A 20,500-nucleotide genomic window follows, 5' to 3' on the forward strand; every position below is an offset into this window, starting at 1 on the left:
ATTAACATTCACAGTTTTCGAAGAGAACACTCAAGAACAGAACACACAAGGTCTGCATATGCAGGTGCCAGTGATATGTTGACTTTCTCTATTGACACTAATACATTTTTATTCAACAAGAAAAGGACAGAATCAGGTTGTTATTTGTGACTGTGCAATTTTATTTAATCAGTGCTCCTTTATTCACATCATGCCTGGGGAAGCTGATTTGAATATTTCTTTTATTTCCAGCAAAATATTTGAATAAATATAAAACATCTCTTATCCTGAAAGCAATTTGACATTTAGTGAACCTGAATTAAAACACTCACTTTCAATGACATGGACAAAGACTTTGATGTGTAAAAAGCAATAAAAGCAAACAATGAAACATGCTTTGTTTATATGACAGAACCCACCGCACTGCATGTTTAGTATTTCCAAATTCCTCTTCCTGTTACCCTTATCAGTGGCAGTGAAGATTGAAAGGGTTATGAGAAGTTATATTGCTGTAAAAGACAGCATATGAAAATATGCCACACACAGCCTCTAGGTTTTACTCCGGGGATCTCCATATGAATAAAACAACAACTTTTCAAACATGACATTTAATCCATGCATGTAAATCAAACCCAAGATCAATTATTCATTTATATAAGGAAGTAATGTTTTATTGGAATGAAAATGGAGTACAAATGCAGTGAAAAATTTAGCTGCTTTTCTACATGTCTTTGAGCATCGCGTTGAGCTGGATCAGGGGGAATAAAAGAAGAGGAAGAAATAGAAAAGTTAGGCAGAATTGACTAAAATGAGTTTTAAAATCTCAACCTCCATTCCCAATGTATAGTCACAGACTTAACACGTTTTCACATTTGGTCCTTTTTATGGAACGACACAGTAGATTACATTAGATGAAATCTATACAGGTTTCACAAGCACTTTCCTAAACCTTTTGATATGAGGGAAAACATCCTCTGTAGAAGCTGCACTAATCTTAAAAACCTACATACTGGCTTTGGATGGTCGATATTGACCAGTGGATTAGAAATCTCTGTTTATGTTTATTCATTGATGGCGTGTGCACTGTATGCAAGATTCACAAGAGAAACCCTAAAACAGAAGCCACTAAATCCAGTGTCCCTCCTGATTCCATAGAGTTTTGTACAGGCTCAGAAAGGGCTTCTTCAGCGTTCTGATGGCAACTCTAAAGGCCTTAGCTGGAGCATTTAGCACATGTGGACACTGCCAATCTGCTGGTGGGCGTATTCACTGAGCGAAAGCGTCCTGATGATATTGTCTCCAGCTCCCATCAAACATAAAGGACGGGGTAAAAGCTGGCATAAACTGAATGCGAACCTGGGATCTGATTCAGAGGTAAAAAGGTTTAAGTACGGCATGGTAAATGCCTCATGTCACTCTTCCTTCCCTCTTCTCCTCCCCAAACCTTTGGATGTGCTTTATAGACAAACCTGTTGTTGTAGTCCCCATTGATAGTCTCAGACAAATCTGATCAGCGTTTCCACCACTATCAGGATTGGCTTGGATGTTTTCTCTCTCTCTCTCTCTCCTCTTGCCCACACTATAGCGTGCAATTTCAGGAGTGCTTGCAGTGCCTTCTAAGAGGAAATGAGGAATTAGTGATGGTAAGAGGAAGCCAGGAGCTTATTTTCCTTTCCTCCCTCTCTCTCCTTCTTTTTTTTTTCATTCACCCTTTGCTTTGTGCATCTGGGTTTGGATTTAGACAGAAACAGTGCAGTTCAGTTGGAGATGTCTTGGATATGCTGGCAAGTGGAAGCACATGAGAAGAGTCTGGCCCACGGTCTTAGTGCAGTTTTCACAGCAAATGGGAAGATGCATAAGATTCCACATTTTAATATTAAAGCGGGAAGAAAAAGGAATGAGGTAGGAAAGAGAAAAGGAAAGGTCCAAGGAAGTGCATGTGGACATCCATGAACTCACCCTTGTTTTTTTTCATTTTTGTCCTCTGTTGTGGTCATTTTAGGAAGGAGGTTGAGTCATTTGGCAAAGATCTGCAGCTCTTATCTTGCACAGTGATAGTCACCACTTTTGCACATGCACTCTTTTTTAATGAGAAAAAAACATCAGTCTGTTTTGAATTAAACAGGATATTTTTTAATGGTTTTAAGTGGCTCCTTCAGCAAACACAGGAAGTGAGAAATCCTCTAAAGCACCTCATCCAGTCTCACAAACCTCACAGCAACACTCCCCACACACACATGCTGTATATGCAAACAAGCGCACATGTCTACACGCAGGCGCTTAACACATATGCACTCGCACATGCACACAAATTACTATTTATGCAGGTCATATTTCTTACAGTAAATGAATAATATGAAATATCCTCAATATCCATAATCCGTGATATTATGCCATAAATTTGTGTCCTGAGTCAGACACTACTACCCATCATTTCACAGGTGCATACCAAAAGCAGATTATCAGTGGGGGAGGGAGGGATACACATGATTTATGTGTTAAAACAAGTCTCCTGCGTTTTCCATTACAACTAATAAAGGGATAAAATATTTCCACCCGGTGATGGATGAAGTGGCACACACCTCACTGTCAGTTCATTTTTTAAGCAAACCCACCGTTCTCTGGGTAAATAAGAATGTTTGCCGTCGACTGCTAACCACTAACACTTTTTGCTCCACGCGAGATACCCTTAATATCATCAGTTTGATTGATGGTCGTCTCACTGCATCGCAAATTCACTAACTGTCAGCTCGTAGACTACAACGGCAATCTCAACTTCTCCTCCACCCTGTGTTTGATGCCGACAGTCTTTATCATTCCAACATCTCCTTTTAGGCAATTTGCTGGGTTGGACGGGTAAGAATGGCAGTTAAGAAGGCTTTAAAAAGAACACGGAAATAAGTTAAAAGAGGATTCAAGTCTAGGATGTAGATTAAGTAGCTCCCTGAGGGCTCCTGTCCTGTTTGTTACCCTCTGCAGTGGTGAAAGAAATATTCAGATCCTTTAGTTAAGTAACAGAACTAATACCACACTATGAAAACATTTCACTACAAGTAAAAGTCCTGCATTCAAAATGTACTTAAAGTACCTCAGTTATTACTGTCATTGTTTTACTATCATACACAGTGTGTTTGGATTAATGTGTGTGTTGCATTTTACTGCTGTAAATGTTTAAGTTGTGCTCATTTTTAACTCCTTTATATGTTGTTGAGTAGTTTAATCTACAGCAATGCATCATATTCTATAAGATCATCATATGTTTGCAGAGTCGCTGTCCTGTGAGAACCTTGTATCTCTAAAACGTTTTCAGGGTGTCAGAAAAACAGACCCCTTTTTAGTTTTGTGACAGTGCATTTTCCAGCTCATCCAAGAGGGTTTGTCAATTGTTTGTTTGGCTTAAAAAGTACATTTTTTTTCTCAATGCACAAAGAAAGACTCCTTCAGTTTATCACAAACATTCAAAATCAACAAATGTGGAGAAACTAAAGCTGTCAGGTAAGTATAGTTAAGAAAAAAGTACAAGTTAAGTAAAAAGTTGGACCAAAAAAAACAACTCACACAAGTACCTTGAGTTTATACTTCTTGAGTACTTGAGTATATGTACTTAGTTACTTTCCACGGCTGACCCTCTGTGTTTCTGTCTGTTATTGGCTTCCTGGTTGCATGCTTGCTCATGTAGTGTAGTAATGTGTATGTCGATGTGTCTGCATATGTGTGCAAACGTTAGTGCGTGTGCCTGCAGGCATTTGTGGAATTGTGAGTGACTTCGTGCCTTCCTCTGTGTCGGCAGATCTTACCTGCAGCCTGTGAAGTCGTCCCCTCCATGGTCCTGGTATTCCAACTGATCGCACTACCGGGAAACAGCAGCTACATCAGCTCCGTGCTGGCTTGGGGGGCATTTCCTGTTTGTGGGCCGAGCCTCGGTCTCGTCCAGGGCAGGTGTGTCGATGGCAGATCAAAGATATCTATAAGAAATGTGTATTTTGAGCTATGACTCCCAGCAAAACATCACATACAGTAAAGTGATGTGAAATTATAATTTCAGACCCTAAGAAAAAAAAAACTTAGCTTGCGATACACGCGGTTGTACAGTAACCATTACCATTTATGTGTCATTGACTCAGGTTTAAAACCCCTCTGCTCAGGGGGGAGCCAAACACACGACTGGACCAGTTTAAAAAGATTGAAGCCTTCATCTCGTCTGATCTAGACCACTGGCTGTGCAACCTGTACTTTCAGGTGTGTGTGCGATTGCGAAACATGTGCATGCATGTTTCTTTTGAAGATTCTTATCTGCCATTGTTGTTTTTTTTTCATAGTATATTCATAATTGTGTGCAGGTATGAGTCATGTTAAATCGTTTGCTTGTGTGTGCACGTGTGTACATGTTTTCTCTCATTTCTCCCCTATTATTTGGGAGGCAGGATGGTGGGTCTGGGTAGGTGGGGGTTGGATTTTTGGATTTTCTATGATAAAAAGCTTTTACAGAGCAATTGGAAATTGGCCCCAGAGAGCAAACAAGAACCACATCTTTACCCAGCAATTCCGGATGCATTTGAGCTGATGCATTGATTAGATTAGTAAACATCTTAATTGAATTAAAAGCCAGAACAAAGCTCTCTGTCTTGGGTTTGTCTCTTTATTTGTCCCTTCGACTGTGACATGTTGTTCGTATTACTGCATTATCATTACCGCTTTGATTTCAGAGGGATGTAAATAGCCTTGTTTTTTTTCATCTCTGCGGATGTACAGTGCAATAGGATGTGCAATATTCATACTAGTCACATTCATGGTCTTAATTGAATTATTTCATGCCATTATGGCCCACTATGACAAATACTAATAGTTAGCTATGTCTGCAGTTTGATTACTAACACCTGTAGTGTAATTACACACACATGCTGTTTTCCCACAAACAATGGTGATGCAATGGAATGATATGAACATAACTACTGATGACATTAATATGAAGAGGTTATATTAATGTTCACCAAACCCATATGTAGACTTAGAACACACACACAGACCCCCTTATGTTTGTGGTGTTTCAGGTAAAGAGGCTCCCTTCTGGAACATGTGGGGGGCCAGAGCGCTGCATCACCCTGTCAGTACCCCCACCTAATCCCCCTGTCATGCCCCAACCTGAAGTCCACCATGACCAAACCCAGGGCCAACTGCCACTCCAGCCCCAGCCCCCATCGCAGGGCCAGCTCCGTCATCAGTTACACCCCCAACAGCAGGCACATGCAGACCCCAGCAGCAGAGCAGGAGAGCCCGCTGTGGTACACTCTCACCGGGGGTCTCCTCTCCACCTGTCAGCTGATTCCGCTTGCTCTTCCTCATCTCTGCCAGGTAGGGGTCCAATGTTAAAACCCCCGACTATGCCACAGTGGGGAGAAAATGTCACCCTAATGTCACAAGCGCTGGGATGAGAAGAGTGGCAGGGCTCACTTACAGCTCTGAGGTGGATGTGCTTGAGGGTAGGGTTGGGTAGTCGACAGTGGGCCAAGCTCGACAGACAGAAGTTAAATCAAACAAAGTAGTGTTTTCTCAGTTAGATTATATGCAAAAATCCAACAGATACACTGTGACATAAGTGTTAGTTCTGGCAAATGTTTAAACAGTGAGCACAACACTGATAGTTGTAACAACTTTAGATAAAACGTTTTGATAACACAACCACCAGTCAAATAAGTAAACAAACCCTCGTCGGCATGATAACATGAAGATATTACATAAACTAATAAAATGACACCATGGCACATCATTAAAATTCAAGCTATTCAAAGAGCAGGTTGGTACTCTGGCTGCCACACGTAAACTCAGCTAAAATGTTCATATGGTACATTTAGGAAAAATTAGCAGTCTCTGTGTCTTACACTCACACAATGCAGTTCTATTTAATCTATTTAGTGCCTAACTAAGCTCAACTAAACCAAGCATTTTGACTCAAATTGCTATTACTTTGCAGTTTTCAGTATAAAAATTAGCATTTCAGATAAAGCAGTTTTATTCTGTGTGTGGCATTTAACTGGAATCCATCCATCACATATTTCTGATTCCATTCTTGAAGTTATCTGAAGTAATCTGCAACTTTATCCCCTGGAATACTCTTGTTTTACGTATCATTTGATTACCGTGTGTTATTTTGTTTAATTTCCTGACGTACCAGGACACAGAATGCAGTGGTTTTAGACAGAAGATGAACTATTGTAGCGACTGCATAGTGGCTCACTGGTTAGTGTTGCTTCACAACAAGAGGGGTCTGTGTGGAGTTTGCATGTTCCCCCTTGCGTTCGTGCTATTTTCCTTGTGGTGCTCCGGTTTCCTCCCACAGTCTGAAGATATGCAGGTCAGGTTGGTTTGAGACTTACAGTCCCAGGTGTGAATATAATTATGTTTCCATGTTTTAGTTCCGCGATGGACTACTTTGCTTTTCTTCCAGTGCATGCTGGGATATGCTTCAGTGTGATCCTGAATAGGTATAGTGTCCATCAGATGCACCGATGAACTGCTCCGATGCGGTTGCCCTGCATATCTGGTGCAGGCGAGGTCATACCACAATTGTAACCACATCTCGAGGTGGCTAATGACTTCTGTTAATAGTAATCAGGATCTACTTTGTCATTTTAAAAACATACTATTCTTGTTTCCCACCTAAGTAATCCAACATCCTGGCCATTGCCATGAATCAAATCCAGGCTCATTTGGTATTGATCTACAACAAAGGCGACTGGCTAGCTTCTTTGTTATTAATACATCCCTTTTTTCCCTTTTCTTTTTTTTTTTTTGTTCTTTTTTTTTTTTTTGCACGCACAGCTCATCTTTATTTAACAGTCCTCAAAAGTTTCTGGGGTGCTCTGCTTTAAACATCACACAGGCTTTTTAATTACAAATGAGTTGTGACAGGTCTGCTGGGTAGCACCCTGGCCCATTTTAAACGTGATGCCGGCTGACAGCTTGGCAGTGTTCTCCCAGCACTGAAACATGTGGAAGAAATTGGTCTTTTACATTTCACAGCTTGTCGCTTCCTCCGCCGACTGACCTGTGACCCCCCACAGAGATCCTAACGCCCACAAGGGAAGTGTCCCCAACGAACTGACTGCCTTTCCAGAAAGGGAGAGAGAGAGAGAGAGAGAGAGAGAGAGAGAGAGTGTGAGAGGGAGAGCCAGGGAAGGAGGGAGGCACTCAATATGGGAGATTTATGTTCTGCCACACAAGGCAAAAGGTACCAGGTCTTTTCAACACACACGGCTGCATACTCTGGCTCTCACGCAGACACGGACGTCAGCACACACACATTCTCGCAGCCAGGTGAGGAGGTTGCTTGGGAAGTGAACCCGATCCGTAAGTGAAATAACGGATCAAAAGGTGTCCTGCACAACACCTCATCCACGCCGTTCCCTAAGCCGACCTGACGTTTGTGCCTCATTTGCATACAGATCTGTTCATTTTGCATTACCTCTGGTGCGAATTATGGTGTTCAGATGGGGAGATTACGTCAAGGTTGAAGGGAGTGATCGGACGGACAACTTTAACCCAGCCAAAAAAATGGAAATCCAATTCAGTGAGGAGAAGAAGAACAAATTATCCCCTTCTTCAGTCCTCTGTCAAGTCTGGGGGTTTCAGACGTTTCCTTCCCATTTCATGCTTCTCTGTTTCTGATGTGCGCTGTGTGGAGATCGCTTTCTCTCTGCGCGTGTGACGCCAGGATTTTTCCTCATTACCCGTTTGTCTCAGAATCAGGACAAGTATATGGAGACCCCTTGTCATTGCGATAACGTACACACAGCAGAGCTTGACAGTGAGACTGGAAGTTTGTATTCCTGAGGCCTTAAGTTAATTAATCCCTGTAGAAAAATCACAGTGCGCGGTGAGGTGTCTATTACAGAACAAAACCTGACATCCCAATCCAAGATAATAACTCTGACAAGTTTTGATCGAAAAATCTGATGGTTACTGTAGCGCTGTTGTGTGCGCATTGATATTTTTCATAGTTTCAGATTGACTTGCCATTGGATGATAATAATCCAGATTTACCTCAGTTGACTCGTCGACTATGTCCAAGCATAATAGAGTTTATTTGGTGTTTTAACGTAGAGATTAGCTCAAGGCATTCTGGGTTAAGTGACCTTTCACTTTAACTGAATGATCCAGTTACATGGGGTTTGTTTGAACCCAAACGACTAATTAGATTAGCGTCTTGTTTCATGATTTAGCAGATCACTATGAGCATGCCGATGATTCTGCCGTAACTGTATTGCTGCTTCATTTCTCTGCCTTTTTTTTTTTTCTTTCCCAAATGCATCGTAACATCCATCCCCTTGAGCACCGATGGTGATTTCGAGGATTCCTCATCTAATGTCTTCTTTGGAGCGCTGCCCTGCACTTTCAGGATGTGCTCCCCTCCAGGCCGGGTCCCAGTCATCAGAGTCTCAAACCACAATGTTACATCATACCCTCTCAATCAGTTGCAGTCTGCATCCCGCCGATTAATTCAACAATGTCCGGATTCCAAATGGATGGGAGCCTGTTTGCAGAGATACACGTGTAAATGCTCACAGTGGGTGTGGTAAACAAGCCCTAAAGGATTGCACATGGGAGACAAATACACTCAAAGGTGACAGTGTCTTGCCTCTGAAACGCACTGAAAATTCACAGTTATTGTGTGATTAGACAAGGGCAACATAATAAAGACAGATTTGACTTTCAAGAGCAACAGACTTCACCAGTGAGTGTGAGAAAGTCTTAAAACCGCACATATGTACTGGGTGTCTGTTATTGTCATTAAAATGCAGTGGATTACAAGGAAAGAAACTCTTCCATGAAGCGACACCAAATCCTCATCGTATCATAGCAACCTTAACACCAGATCCGGACGTGGACTCGGGGGTAATCCGTGAGTCACTGACCTTCGATCCCTCTGTAACTTTGGACCAGTCATCAGGCAATTAGGGGCCTAGGTGAGCAAGAGCCGCCATCTCAGCCTGGTTGCATCTCACCAGTAACACAGTGATGGGGTCTCGACAGTGTTACGGCCCTCAGGCTTTTCGCTTTCCTCGGCCTGTTTTTGTGTGTGAGCGAGAGAGGAAGGAGGTGTGTTGAGTTATGCAGTTGTGAGGTACGCTCATTTGTATTTCTACCCTGGAAAATGTTTGTGCATGTATGCAAGTGTCTACATATTAATATCTTTGTTTGTGTGCCTTCCTGTGTGTGGGTGCGTCAATACAGTGTATGCACTGAGTGTGTGTGTGTGTGTGTGTGCTGGTCTTAACACAGCTCAGAGCGCAGGGGGATAACAAGGAGTTTGTTGTTGGCCTTGAGTGCCCGGAGAGGCTGGAGTTGTGGCAGCTCCAGCGCTCCGAGTTCACAGACGTAGCCCTTAGCTGTCGAAGCTGTCGATGCTGCCTCCGCGCTCATTCTGGTTCCACAGCGTCTGCGCATTAGCAAGTGGGGCCTGGTGTAATGAGTGTGTGTGTGTGTATGTGTGTGGTTGTGCAGTCGAAAAAAGCATTCTAATCCATGGTGGTCCAATTCCGTGAGTCTACGGTTGCTGTTGTTGTTGCTAATAGAGATTGAGGTGTGTGTGTGTGTGTGTGTGTGTGTGTGTGTGTGTGTGTGTGTGTGTGTGTGTGTGTGTGTAAAAGCAGCTGGCCAGGCCCATGGGCCGCTTTGCTCTGTCTCATACTGTTTGGACAGCAACAAACACATACTTTGCTGAAATGTAATATTTGCTCAAGTGCACTTCTATTTAGAATAATAGCAATAAAGTATTAAAACAATGCTCTGTAACGTAAATGAAAAATTGTTGCTTTGGATGTTTTAAAAGTTGGAAATGCAGAATGTGGTGTATTTTCTTTCTGGGTGAAAATACTGGGGAAAAAAGCTAAACTAACCGAGTTCTCATATTTTGTATATTTGAAGGGTCCCTGACCTTTTCCCTCTTGATATGATCCAACTCCCCTCACTCTTACTGTCTTCATGGCAGTCGTTTTTCATTTTTAAATTCACTTTCACAATGTGTAAAAATATCTTATCTTCAAGTCCAGGCATGAACATATGTTCATACACAAAATATTTGACTGATAAGAGATGATTGGAATCTTAACACTGACACAAAATTGAGTTTACAGTTATGTAATGTCATGAAAATGTAGAAATATAAATTATTTTATCTCCAGAATAGAACAAATATAACCTTATTACCTTGTGACTGTAGGCACTCCACATGTTTACCAGCAAAGTGGTGGTAATTAAAAACTACATCTGTGTTAGGATGAAATCTGATTTCAGACTCGCTTAAAAATAGCAGCGAGCAGACTCGTGCTGCCATTTAAGTACATTTTAGCTGTCAGAAGGATTTCTGATGTGTCGCCTATATTTAAGTTATTATCACTGATATATTTAATCCCGCAGCGAGGGAAAAAAAAATTATATCATCGCAGAGGTTTCCATATGTATCATATAGATGTGACTGGTTCCACGGGGGGAGAAAAGTTTCACATAGTGAGATTTTTACATGTATCAAGCTAAGGTTTACTTAATTACAACCTCCAGGCAATGCAGGAACCCTTTTTTAAATTCTGTGAATGTTAATATGCTAAATAATGCAGATCTCCGACTCTTCAAGCATGAGACACACATCTGGCGGCTTACCATTTAAATTACAGCAAAAAAAAAAAAAAAAAAAGAGGCAGACAGATAGAGAGAGAGAGAAAAGAAAAAAGAGGGTTAGGATGAAAAAATACTTCAAAAGTAATTTTCCAAAGAAGAGAAGAATAGGAAAATGTATTACAACCAAACTTAATTTCTTTTTCGATTTTTCATCATTTCTAATTGCATACATTAGAGCGTCGAGGCTGGGAAGGTTCAGCTCAGAGATTGTGGGAGACAGAGATGACTGTGCAGTGGGAGCTCTATAAGTTAACACTCCTACTTCTCTCTGTAAAGAGTCAAATCAGCCTTTGTTGCTTTTGCAAGTCTCCAGATAGTAAACCAAAACATCTTCACCACCTGCCTCGGAGTGGAACAACAAGACAAAAGCAACGCTGGCAGTGTGTTCAGAAATGCAAAGAGCATTTCATTTGATTTCTTGGTACTGCAAACAACAGTTATTCTTCCTATTTTAAGTGCCAGTACAAACCTGGATTTTTTGCATTTTAGCTCAGAATTTTTTGCAACTAAATGTGAACTTTTTAATTTGTATTGTGTTGTAGTACATTTTCAGAATTAATTATGTTTTTTTGTCAATTTCCATCATTGCTTGATCAGTACTTTTTAACAAGTGTATACTCGTAGTCATTTGGATTTTGTAATATAAATACCACTCAACCACCCTTGATCCTCACTATGATTGCCAGATGTGGTTTGCAAAAGAAAACAAACATGAACCTTTATGAACCTTTCTTTCTTTTTCACACTCACTGCACATTACTTCTCTTTTTTTTTGGGGGGGGGGGGGGTTGATGCAGGGAAGAATTCCTCCTCGGGAGCCATTTCTGGAAACACGGGCGAGAAGAGTGATCCATGCAGGGAGAAAGCAGAGGGTGGGATTCACTACAAGGTAACACTGTGATTTAAGGCAAAGTATTCCCACCCTCAAAATGAGCACCCTCTTCGCTTTCCCCTTCCCTTCCCTTCCCGCCCCTCTCTGCACCCCTACACACACCTCCCCGGCTTATTATCTGAGATTTGTCAAAATACATTTCACACTAACAGGTATTTTTCAGCCTTCAAAGCCAGTTTTGATCTGCTTGACAAGCCAAAGCAGCTCAAATTCTGTGAAATCAGCAATGCCAGCCAGGCCTCCCTTTTTTTTCTCCAAGCCGCTCTAAACACGCCTCTTCCTGTGCTACAGAGGACTTAAGCTAAATTAATCAAAGCCTGCATGTTACCTGCCATACTTTGAAGTGGTAATTGCAAAATTACTCTGTGTGCTGATCTGGCATTGCTGCCTCCCGGTCCGCCCCTGCCATTGTGCCTTCGCTGCGGCCTTTTGTTGTTGTGATGTTATTGTTGAGGTAGTGAGAAGCCTATGAACAACATCAAGCCTCCGTCTGTCACACACATACACACATCCGCCCCTCCCGCCTCTCTCCTCTATCCTTCCTAGTCTTTATTCTTACTAACCTCTTTCTACTGATGTACAAGAGGCTCTTCAGACCACCATTAATCAGCGCTGACCTGTTAAATAAATGAGTTTGTTGATATGAGGTTTTATTTCTCTGCAGCCTCTGTAGACCACGTTTTTTTTTTTTTTTCTTCTTCTCGTCTTGGCCCCATCTTTAAAACCTTGCTAACTCTGTCAAATGTCGTGGTGTGGAACCCAGTTGTCTAATGATTAAGTGGAGTGATCTCCAACCTGCCCCAGCCTGGGAGCGCTAGGGATCAGATTTCAACCCTTCAACCTGCAGTGCAGGCCTAATTAAAATGAATTTTCTCCAGGCGACCACTTTGCCCACAGGGCAGGAATCCAGCTATATACGGAATCCACTCTTAAGGTATTGCATTAAATTTATTGTGGGGAGACACCGGAGAACATTGTGGTTTATATATCTCCTGCATTTTTTTTCTCTCTCTGCTTTCTTTCCCGCTCCTTTCCACCTTTTTATTGTGATCATCACTCTGGAATCCAAGCTTGCTTTGGCAAAGATTGCCCTATGAAAACGGATGGAGCTTTTATGGGGCCCTGCCCATTTACTACTTCCTGGGCCCAGTTTATCTCAGAGGGGGAGACAGAGAGAGAGAGAGAGATGGAGGGGAGGAAAAGATGAAAAAAATGGAGAGAGGTAGAGCGAGACAGGGGTGGAAGAAAGAGAGAGGTTGCTTATTCCAACTGTGGATCTCATTAACATACATCAGTGAGTATTTCACAACTTCAAGCAGAAAGGCACTAAGCCCACCCAAGGGCAACACAGGCAGGGCTGACAGGGCCAGGGAAAGCAAGCCGTTAACATGTTGGCGGCTTAACAAATAATATCTGCTCCCAAGTACCTTGGTGAAATATTTAAAACCCCACTTCCTAACTCCATTTGACTGTGTTTATGACGATGACAGTAAACGACTTGTGTGGAAAAAAACAGTGCCAGCTGCTCAAATATCACATATTTAACACCACCGTCACTGTACGCACGTTTCCCAAATGAACTCAACTTGAATGATGGCGTGCCGTATGCGATTTCTGCCGTCATTCTTGTCTCATGTCAATTGAGGCGCGGCTGAGATATAGGAGAGGCTCCAAAGTGCCACGCACACTGTCACTGTCACTGTGTGCATCCCCCAAGATAAATTCCGGGGCCTGTTTCCTGCTTTGATTACAAATGACATCCGCATGTGTTCTCCCCGATTTCTGCTCCTCACAGAAGAAGCCAATCAAGAAGACAAATAGCTGCGGCCCCAGCATGAGCGGCAGCAGCGCGCCGCCTCGGCAGGCAGACAAACAGAAGATGCAGCCTTCAATGGAGAACCTCTCCACGGAGGAGATGGAGGAGTATACATTCTCCCTACAGTAAGTCTCACCACTCATTATCCTGCCTCAGTCTCACAAAATTCAAACGTGGAAAAAAAAAAAAAAAAAAGGGAGTGGGTGACAACTGGTTTCTGTGCCTCACAGACAGTGATGTGCACGGCATCAACCAGACAGATGCTGACAACAAAATGTGGCTAGAACACCTCCTGTACAGATATAGATACAGTAGTCACATCTCTTCCAAGGGAAATCCTAACTAAATGGAGTTTGCATCTGCTAGCTTTACCCTTGTATAGCTCAATTTTAATTTGCTAACATAAACAAGTCACAGGCAAAGTCGTTTTCAGTGCCTCGCGGCCTAATCTCTCCTGGAAAAAAAAAAAAAGAAAGTCGCACTGTTTGAGAACTTTGTTAGAAAGCAGGAAAATTCTGCTGTTAATAATGACTTACACTTTTGACTTTTCTGCTTTAAGATGGACTCAAATTACAAATGCAGACTCTGATGTCAAAAATGTTTAATTATAAGATAAAATTTCACTTCCAGTTTCAAGACAAATGAATCAATCTTATTCAAAGCAATTTAATTTGTAACAATATTGCCAACCAAACAATTGCTCCTTCTCCTCTGCACAACAAAATGCAACAAAGGAGGGTTTGGAAAAATTTGTTCCCCTCTTCACCGTGGCTTAAAGCATTTGATTTTAATGAAAAAACAGGGACGTGTGAAATAAAAACAAAGCAGGAAGCACCGCATTTCAAACACCTTGGCCAAACGTGTTAAACGCAACAAGGTGCGGCACCGTCTGCCCATGGAGCATCGGAATAGGCTAAAAGCAAAATTGCTTATTTCAACAAAAAAGTCACAGGTATTTGTTTTTATTTGAACGTCAACTAAATTAAGGGGAGGGGATTACCACACACACGACTACACTAGGGGGGGAGAGAGAGAGAGGGATGCAGAGAGAGGGAGCCTATGTGTGTGAGGGAGACAGAAAGAGAGCTCTCCCTGGAGATTTAAAAGTACCCATGTTTCCTCATTTCTGGGAGTTGGTAATTTATAGCTGCTGGTCACATATTAAACAAGATCAGAGACTTCTCCCTGACATCTTCTGAACATACTGGGGGAATTCAAATGATTACCAGCGTATCCTGCCAACAAATGACGACACAGGGACTATCTTGAGGGAGAGTGAATACAAAACGAACACAGAAACCCAGGCAGGCTGCACACAAAGGGACACAATTAAATGGTTTTCACGATTATTCATAGTGCCGCTTCTTTACCTCTGAGCAGTCGCCGGGTTTCGTGAGATGAGACATTTCTGTCAGTTATAGGTACGGATTGTATTGAGTTGGAGCCCTGGCGGTTCCCTGATGCCCTGTGAAGGTGCTGCTGCTATTGATTTTATCTTTACAAGCACACACATTACAGTATCTCTGAGCTAAAGGCTGCTTTTTTTTTTTTTTTTGCCCTCGCCTAATCAGAACATTAGAAAGATACGGTGCCAGTGTTGGCTTTCACAATGAAGTTAAAGACACTGCAGCCTCAAAGTCATACCCTCACCCATCTCTCCCACTGTGCTGTTTGACTTATTCTGGGATTCTCTATATCACCTGAGGACTGACAGAGACGCAGACGAAAGGAACTGTTTACTGATTTTTTTTTATTTTATTTGCCGTAATGATGTCATCTCCATCTCTTCTGGCATTTTGAGAGCTCTGTTTGTATCTTCCTGTGTGTGTATATGCATCTGTGCATGGGAGTGTGTTTGCATTTACGTGTACATCACTTCTCGACTGTGTCTGTGTACAGTGTGTGTGCGCACCAGTGTCTGCGTACACATGTATTTTATGTGGGATGAGGATTCATACTGCAGTGATTGAGGGATATTACTGCCATCTATTGAGCCACAAGAGATTGAGCTCATTGAGATTTTTATAGGGCGTCCCGGCACAAATGTGCAAATCAGATGCTCATGCATTATTAAGCAAACACTTAGAAACAGTGAGATTCAGTTAGGATAGTCTGAGAATCACACAAAATATTTAACACAGTGCATCTAAAACGTCACAGCCAGGGACACTTTACTCACAAAGTCAAATAAATGTAAGGAAATGTATTGGAATGAGGCAGGTCAGTGTCTTACAGAGCTCAACAGTGTGTGCAGTGCCCACACTTATAACTAGAGTAAATCTCTTGTGTGTAGCTGTAGGTGTCACCTCAAAGTCTAACAAAGTCAACTATCCTAAACTTAAATAATATTTTTGTGGGTATGCCAAGTTGCACTTTATATATATGCATCTAGTCACATAATTTCTCTCAAGGTACAATAATGTACTTTAAATATCACTAACGCCTCTTGTTTCTGATTCTAGACCAGCAGAGCTACTTCGAAATACATCTTGTAGCTGTTTAGGTTTCTCCATTATATATGATTTTACTCATGTTTAATTTAAAGTTTTTGTTTCACTGGGGCCAGGATCAGCTCCTCTCTGCATCTGTGGATTTAGAGATTTTACTGTGTTCTCTTTTGAATTATTTTATTTAAAGTTGTAAAGCCCTACATGTTCTATGGGATCATAATAACCGTAAACCATAAATTACAATTTCAAAGACAACACAGTGCACCTTTTACTGCAAGTATTGACAGTTGCAAGTCAATTCTGGGCAAATGAAAAAGACTATGAAAACAAGCCAGGGAATGATTCTTCTTCTCTTCTTCTCTCTCTTTTTTGAGTTCCTATGCTGCTGCTATCTGTTTGAACATGCATGAAAGGCTCCTGCCGACCTTCCAGCTTATTTGATGTCTACAAGTGTAATCTTAACCACCTTTTTTTTCTCACAGAATAGCACTGAGCAAAATCAAAGCACCTGATTCAATACAGCTGTTGTAATTCGATAGGGCCAATTTAATGCTTTCGGATGGTGCGGCAACAACTTCTAGAAAAGGTAAACATACTCAGACTGAATTAATTTCACACCTTAGTGGGTACTTTAGCAGTACTTTACACTAAGTGTACTCAGCCCAGTGATAAGTTACTGTTGCTCATCATATTTTACATTTAAAAGTCGCACACATCCTAAAAAATATTTTTATCCAGTTTATCGTTTTTTGGGAAAACATGCTTGATTTTCATGCATCTGTGATTATCGCCAATTAGCTTTAGCATTTTGTCTCACCACTGTCACCCAACTATTTCTTTTTTCTACTCTGGTTTTGAGGAGAGAAACCTGTTTTAATCAAAGTCATTCTCACATAGCAATTAGATCTAATTAGTCCAATTATCAAGATTCTAATTACATCGAAATATACCCCCTAAATCTCATATCAATTATAGTATGTGTGACTTGTCCTGATCAGGAGACATGAAGAGAGAGAGAGACACAGAGTAAAGACAAAGCTTGGTGGGAGGTATAAAATAAAAGAGCATCCACATCCTCCGGAGGCCAAATGACTGCAGAACTGACTCCATCTGTCCCCAAAGCTTTTATTCCAAAAGACTGTGTGGCCATTTGGGGATAAATGTCACTTAACCTTTATCCGTTTTTTTAATATTCAGAACTATTTTGTTACTGATGATGATGTTATGATTAGTTACATCCTAGTTTTCTGTTCCAATTAGATGAGAGTCAAAATAAATAAAGTTCAGAGCTAGTTATCAAACACTATTGTTTAATGTGTGTTAAAGCTGTAGAAGCGTTTGTGGTGGAAATAATAATCACCTGTATTAAAATCCGGTCTGACCTTTGGTAGCACATCTAATCCCTTGCCAATGTGTGGCAGGCAGCGAGCACAAACACACACGCAGACATGCACAGACCTGCACAGTATGTTGCTATAGCGGTGCAGTATGGCGCTGTAGGTGCACCAGCAAAACACACACGCGCACACACACATGCACAGCCTGTTCTTGTTGTGGAGTCAGAGGGAACACACTGACCTAATTTCCCCCAGTTAGCTCGCCTCGTTGGGGACCAACAATCCTCTCCGCCCGTTTCCCCCAACCGAGCCTATCAGAGCACTCACTCACTGCGAGTCTCTGTCGCTCTATCTCTCTGTGCCCTCCATCTGTTTGAGTCTGCATGCAAGTGTAAGGTTAGCAGTAAAGTGTACAGTTTATTGTTCACGGCTGCTCATCTACACAGGATCATGTGCAGGAAACACTGGTAACATGCACCCTGCAGTGTCACTCCCTTCCCAAAGACGAGCCACGAGGTTTCATGGAGGGAAAGAGAGATCGGCCTGCAGTAACAGACGGAGTAAGAAAGAAAAAACACCTGAAATAACAGCTAATTCCAGGCTGTCAATCCCCTGCATACTGCAGCTCCGAATCACAACTCAGTGCAAGGGTCAATCAATTCTGATGTAATGCTGGTAGGAGAGGTGGGTGGAGATGGCAGCGCTGCTCACCCCTGGGTCTCTAGTGCTTTCCTGTGCTGAGGGGGCAGGAATGTGTCTGTCTGTGTGCATGCGCAAGCGCGAGCGTGCATTTGTGAAAGAGAGGGCCCCTGGCAACCGCGGCCCAGAGTGCACATGTTAGGGTTTTCTGCGGCCAGACGCGCCCTGGGTCACTTGCGGATCTCACAGACACACACATACACAATCAACGTGCTGCTTCCTTTATGGAAATCAGAGCTGTCAGCTCCCTGACAGGCTCATGTTGCGATATGATTGGTTAATCTGCAGTGATGTGGCTGTCAGTCAGAGCTGACTGCGGCCCCATTGGTGGTCTGGGTCAAATGAATGTGTTTCCCACAGACACGTAAGCGAGAGGAGGGGAGGAGGGAGTTCAGATAGAGAAAAAGTGACAGGAACTATATGTGAGAGCATATGAGTGATTGCGTGTGATTTGTGCATGATTGTGTGTTTGTGTGTGTGTGTGGGAGAGAGAAAGAGAGCTAGGCCAGAGGTGACACTTCCCTCACGCTCTTCTTTTTTTCCATCTGTAATCACTTGTTCCCCAGTTTGACATAAACATCTAAAAAAGATGGCAAAAGTCAACAAACAAGTCCCCAAGAATTTAAAAGTGGATTTGTACATGCAGATACATGTAAGCTAATGCACTGTAGCACAAACATGCACTAATGCACTGCACCCTGTGCAAATAAATATGAACTTTTAGGAAAACATCACTGACTGGCAGCTCTAATAATATAACTGACAAGTCTTAGATGTCGATGTAATCAGAATTGGATTTTAACATTTGTGTATATATATATATGAGCGTGATGTCATCAGCACCTATTTTAGCCATTGCCAGTTTAGAAGCAGAGCATGCTTCATTGCTAATTGCACTGAGACCACAGTTCACAGTTTGCGTTTGTCTTAGGATACTTTATATTTGTTTGGAGGCACACACACTGGACATGAGATAAGAGTGGCATTTAGCCCATTTATGGTGTTTTCCCAGCCTCATCAGTCATGTGGAAACAGCAGTTTTAAGAGGCCATTTCATCCTGCACTGACAAAACCGATAGAATAGAGATCTACAGATGTCTCGTCTGCTCTGTGATGCTGGGTGGCATTTCAGGTCATGTCCTGGCACAGAAAATCTTTTTCCCGTGTCCATCACCCACTTACTTTCTCTCTACATACACACACATATAACATACTAATCAGTCTCTTTGGCTTATAATTATTTCCTCTCCCTGTCTCACCCTCTCCCGATGATTCTGTCTTTATCTCGCTTTCTCTAATTTCCTCCATCTTTCTCTTGCCATCCTCTCCTCATTCTCTCTCTGTCTCTATCTCTCTGGTGGCAATGTCCTGCAGTTATGAGGCAAGGTCAGAGAAGTGAAATCCATTTAAATACTGATGCAACTCTCCGGAGGCCCATACTCAGCCTCCGCAGCACTCTTCCCTGTACGCCTCACCCAAATTGAAGAATGGATAGATCTCTTTAGAACATTTATTATTTGTCCTCCATTAATCATTCGGTGTATTACACATCTACTGGCGCCGTGTTTTGAGTGTTTTCTTGCTGCCCCAAAAAAGTTTATAGAGAGAAAAACAACCTGTTCTTCATTGCCGAGGACTGCGGTGGTAGCTGTAGTAGCTGTGTGAGTAACGAGTGCCTGGGAAGCCCCTGTGTGTGTTTGTTGATCCCAGGTGCATCTGCATTTGAGATGTTTCCACCCTAGTTTATGGCGTACCAAGGGACCTGCCATTTCCATGTTTTAATCCCCTCTCGTGCTAAGTCAGGCGCTCCATAAAAACGCCACATGTTGCATGGCAGTGAAACGGCTACCTCATGTATATATCTAAACTATTCCAAGGTGTGTGGGGAGGCCAAAACACTCCTTTTTGTTGGAGGGATTTGTTTGGCCAGTGCAGGAGTCACAAAGCTGGATCAAAACTCATCAGATTTGTGTTCTTGAGCTGTGCTTTAGCTAGTAGCTTTAGAGGGTCGCCACCGAACAAAGAATATTAGTGTGGTGGAGAAATTTCCTTCACAGCTTAAGGAAAAGAGACATGGTGGTTACGACGTACTGTAAAACACTCCATAGTTTACTTTGTTTCACATGGTTCCAACTGCCTCTTTACCCAGACTACCTTCTTCTTTACTCCTGTGATGATCTCCTCATCACCTTCCTGATTACGTGGGATATACACAAATTGCTGGCTTATGATTACATGGGTTATATACGAATTGTGGTGCATTACTTTTTGTAGGTAAGCGTACAAACAGTGCATTAGAACAGCCTGCAACTGTATAACATGAGAATGAACAAGTCACAGTTGAGCAATCTAGCTTTGAGTTTCATTATTTTCTCTGACCACGTTATCATGTTATTGGAAAAGTGCTCAAGAGATCTCATTTTTGTTGGGTAAATATGAGGTTAAAGCTAGCACCAGCACTAGTTAGCGTAGCTTGGTGTACCGACGTGAAACTGCCAGCTTGGCTCTGTCCAAAGGTAACAAAATCCTCCTATCTGCACCTCTAAAGCTCATTTAATAACAAAATATATCTAATTTGTTTAATCCCTATAAAAACAGAGCGTAATGGGGAAGTTACGTGCCAGAATATTTCTGCTTTCTGTCTTGTCTTCAT

General features: G+C 42.1%; 1 protein-coding gene across 1 annotated transcript in view; it reads left to right on the forward strand.

Annotated features, from left to right (window-relative positions):
• Positions 1 to 20,500, forward strand: part of ofcc1 (orofacial cleft 1 candidate 1) — a 100,871-nt gene that overhangs the window by 36,659 nt on the left and 43,712 nt on the right. Inside the window, exons 15-19 of the mRNA XM_049564706.1 lie at positions 3,770 to 3,918; positions 4,104 to 4,218; positions 5,031 to 5,331; positions 11,451 to 11,542; positions 13,341 to 13,486. Of these exons, the coding sequence (XP_049420663.1) occupies positions 3,770 to 3,918; positions 4,104 to 4,218; positions 5,031 to 5,331; positions 11,451 to 11,542; positions 13,341 to 13,486 (803 nt within the window). The remainder of the gene's footprint in view (positions 1 to 3,769; positions 3,919 to 4,103; positions 4,219 to 5,030; positions 5,332 to 11,450; positions 11,543 to 13,340; positions 13,487 to 20,500) is intronic.

The sequence above is a fragment of the Epinephelus fuscoguttatus genome, linkage group LG21 (genome assembly GCF_011397635.1).
Source record: "Epinephelus fuscoguttatus linkage group LG21, E.fuscoguttatus.final_Chr_v1".
Taxonomy (NCBI): Eukaryota; Metazoa; Chordata; class Actinopteri; order Perciformes; family Serranidae; genus Epinephelus; species Epinephelus fuscoguttatus.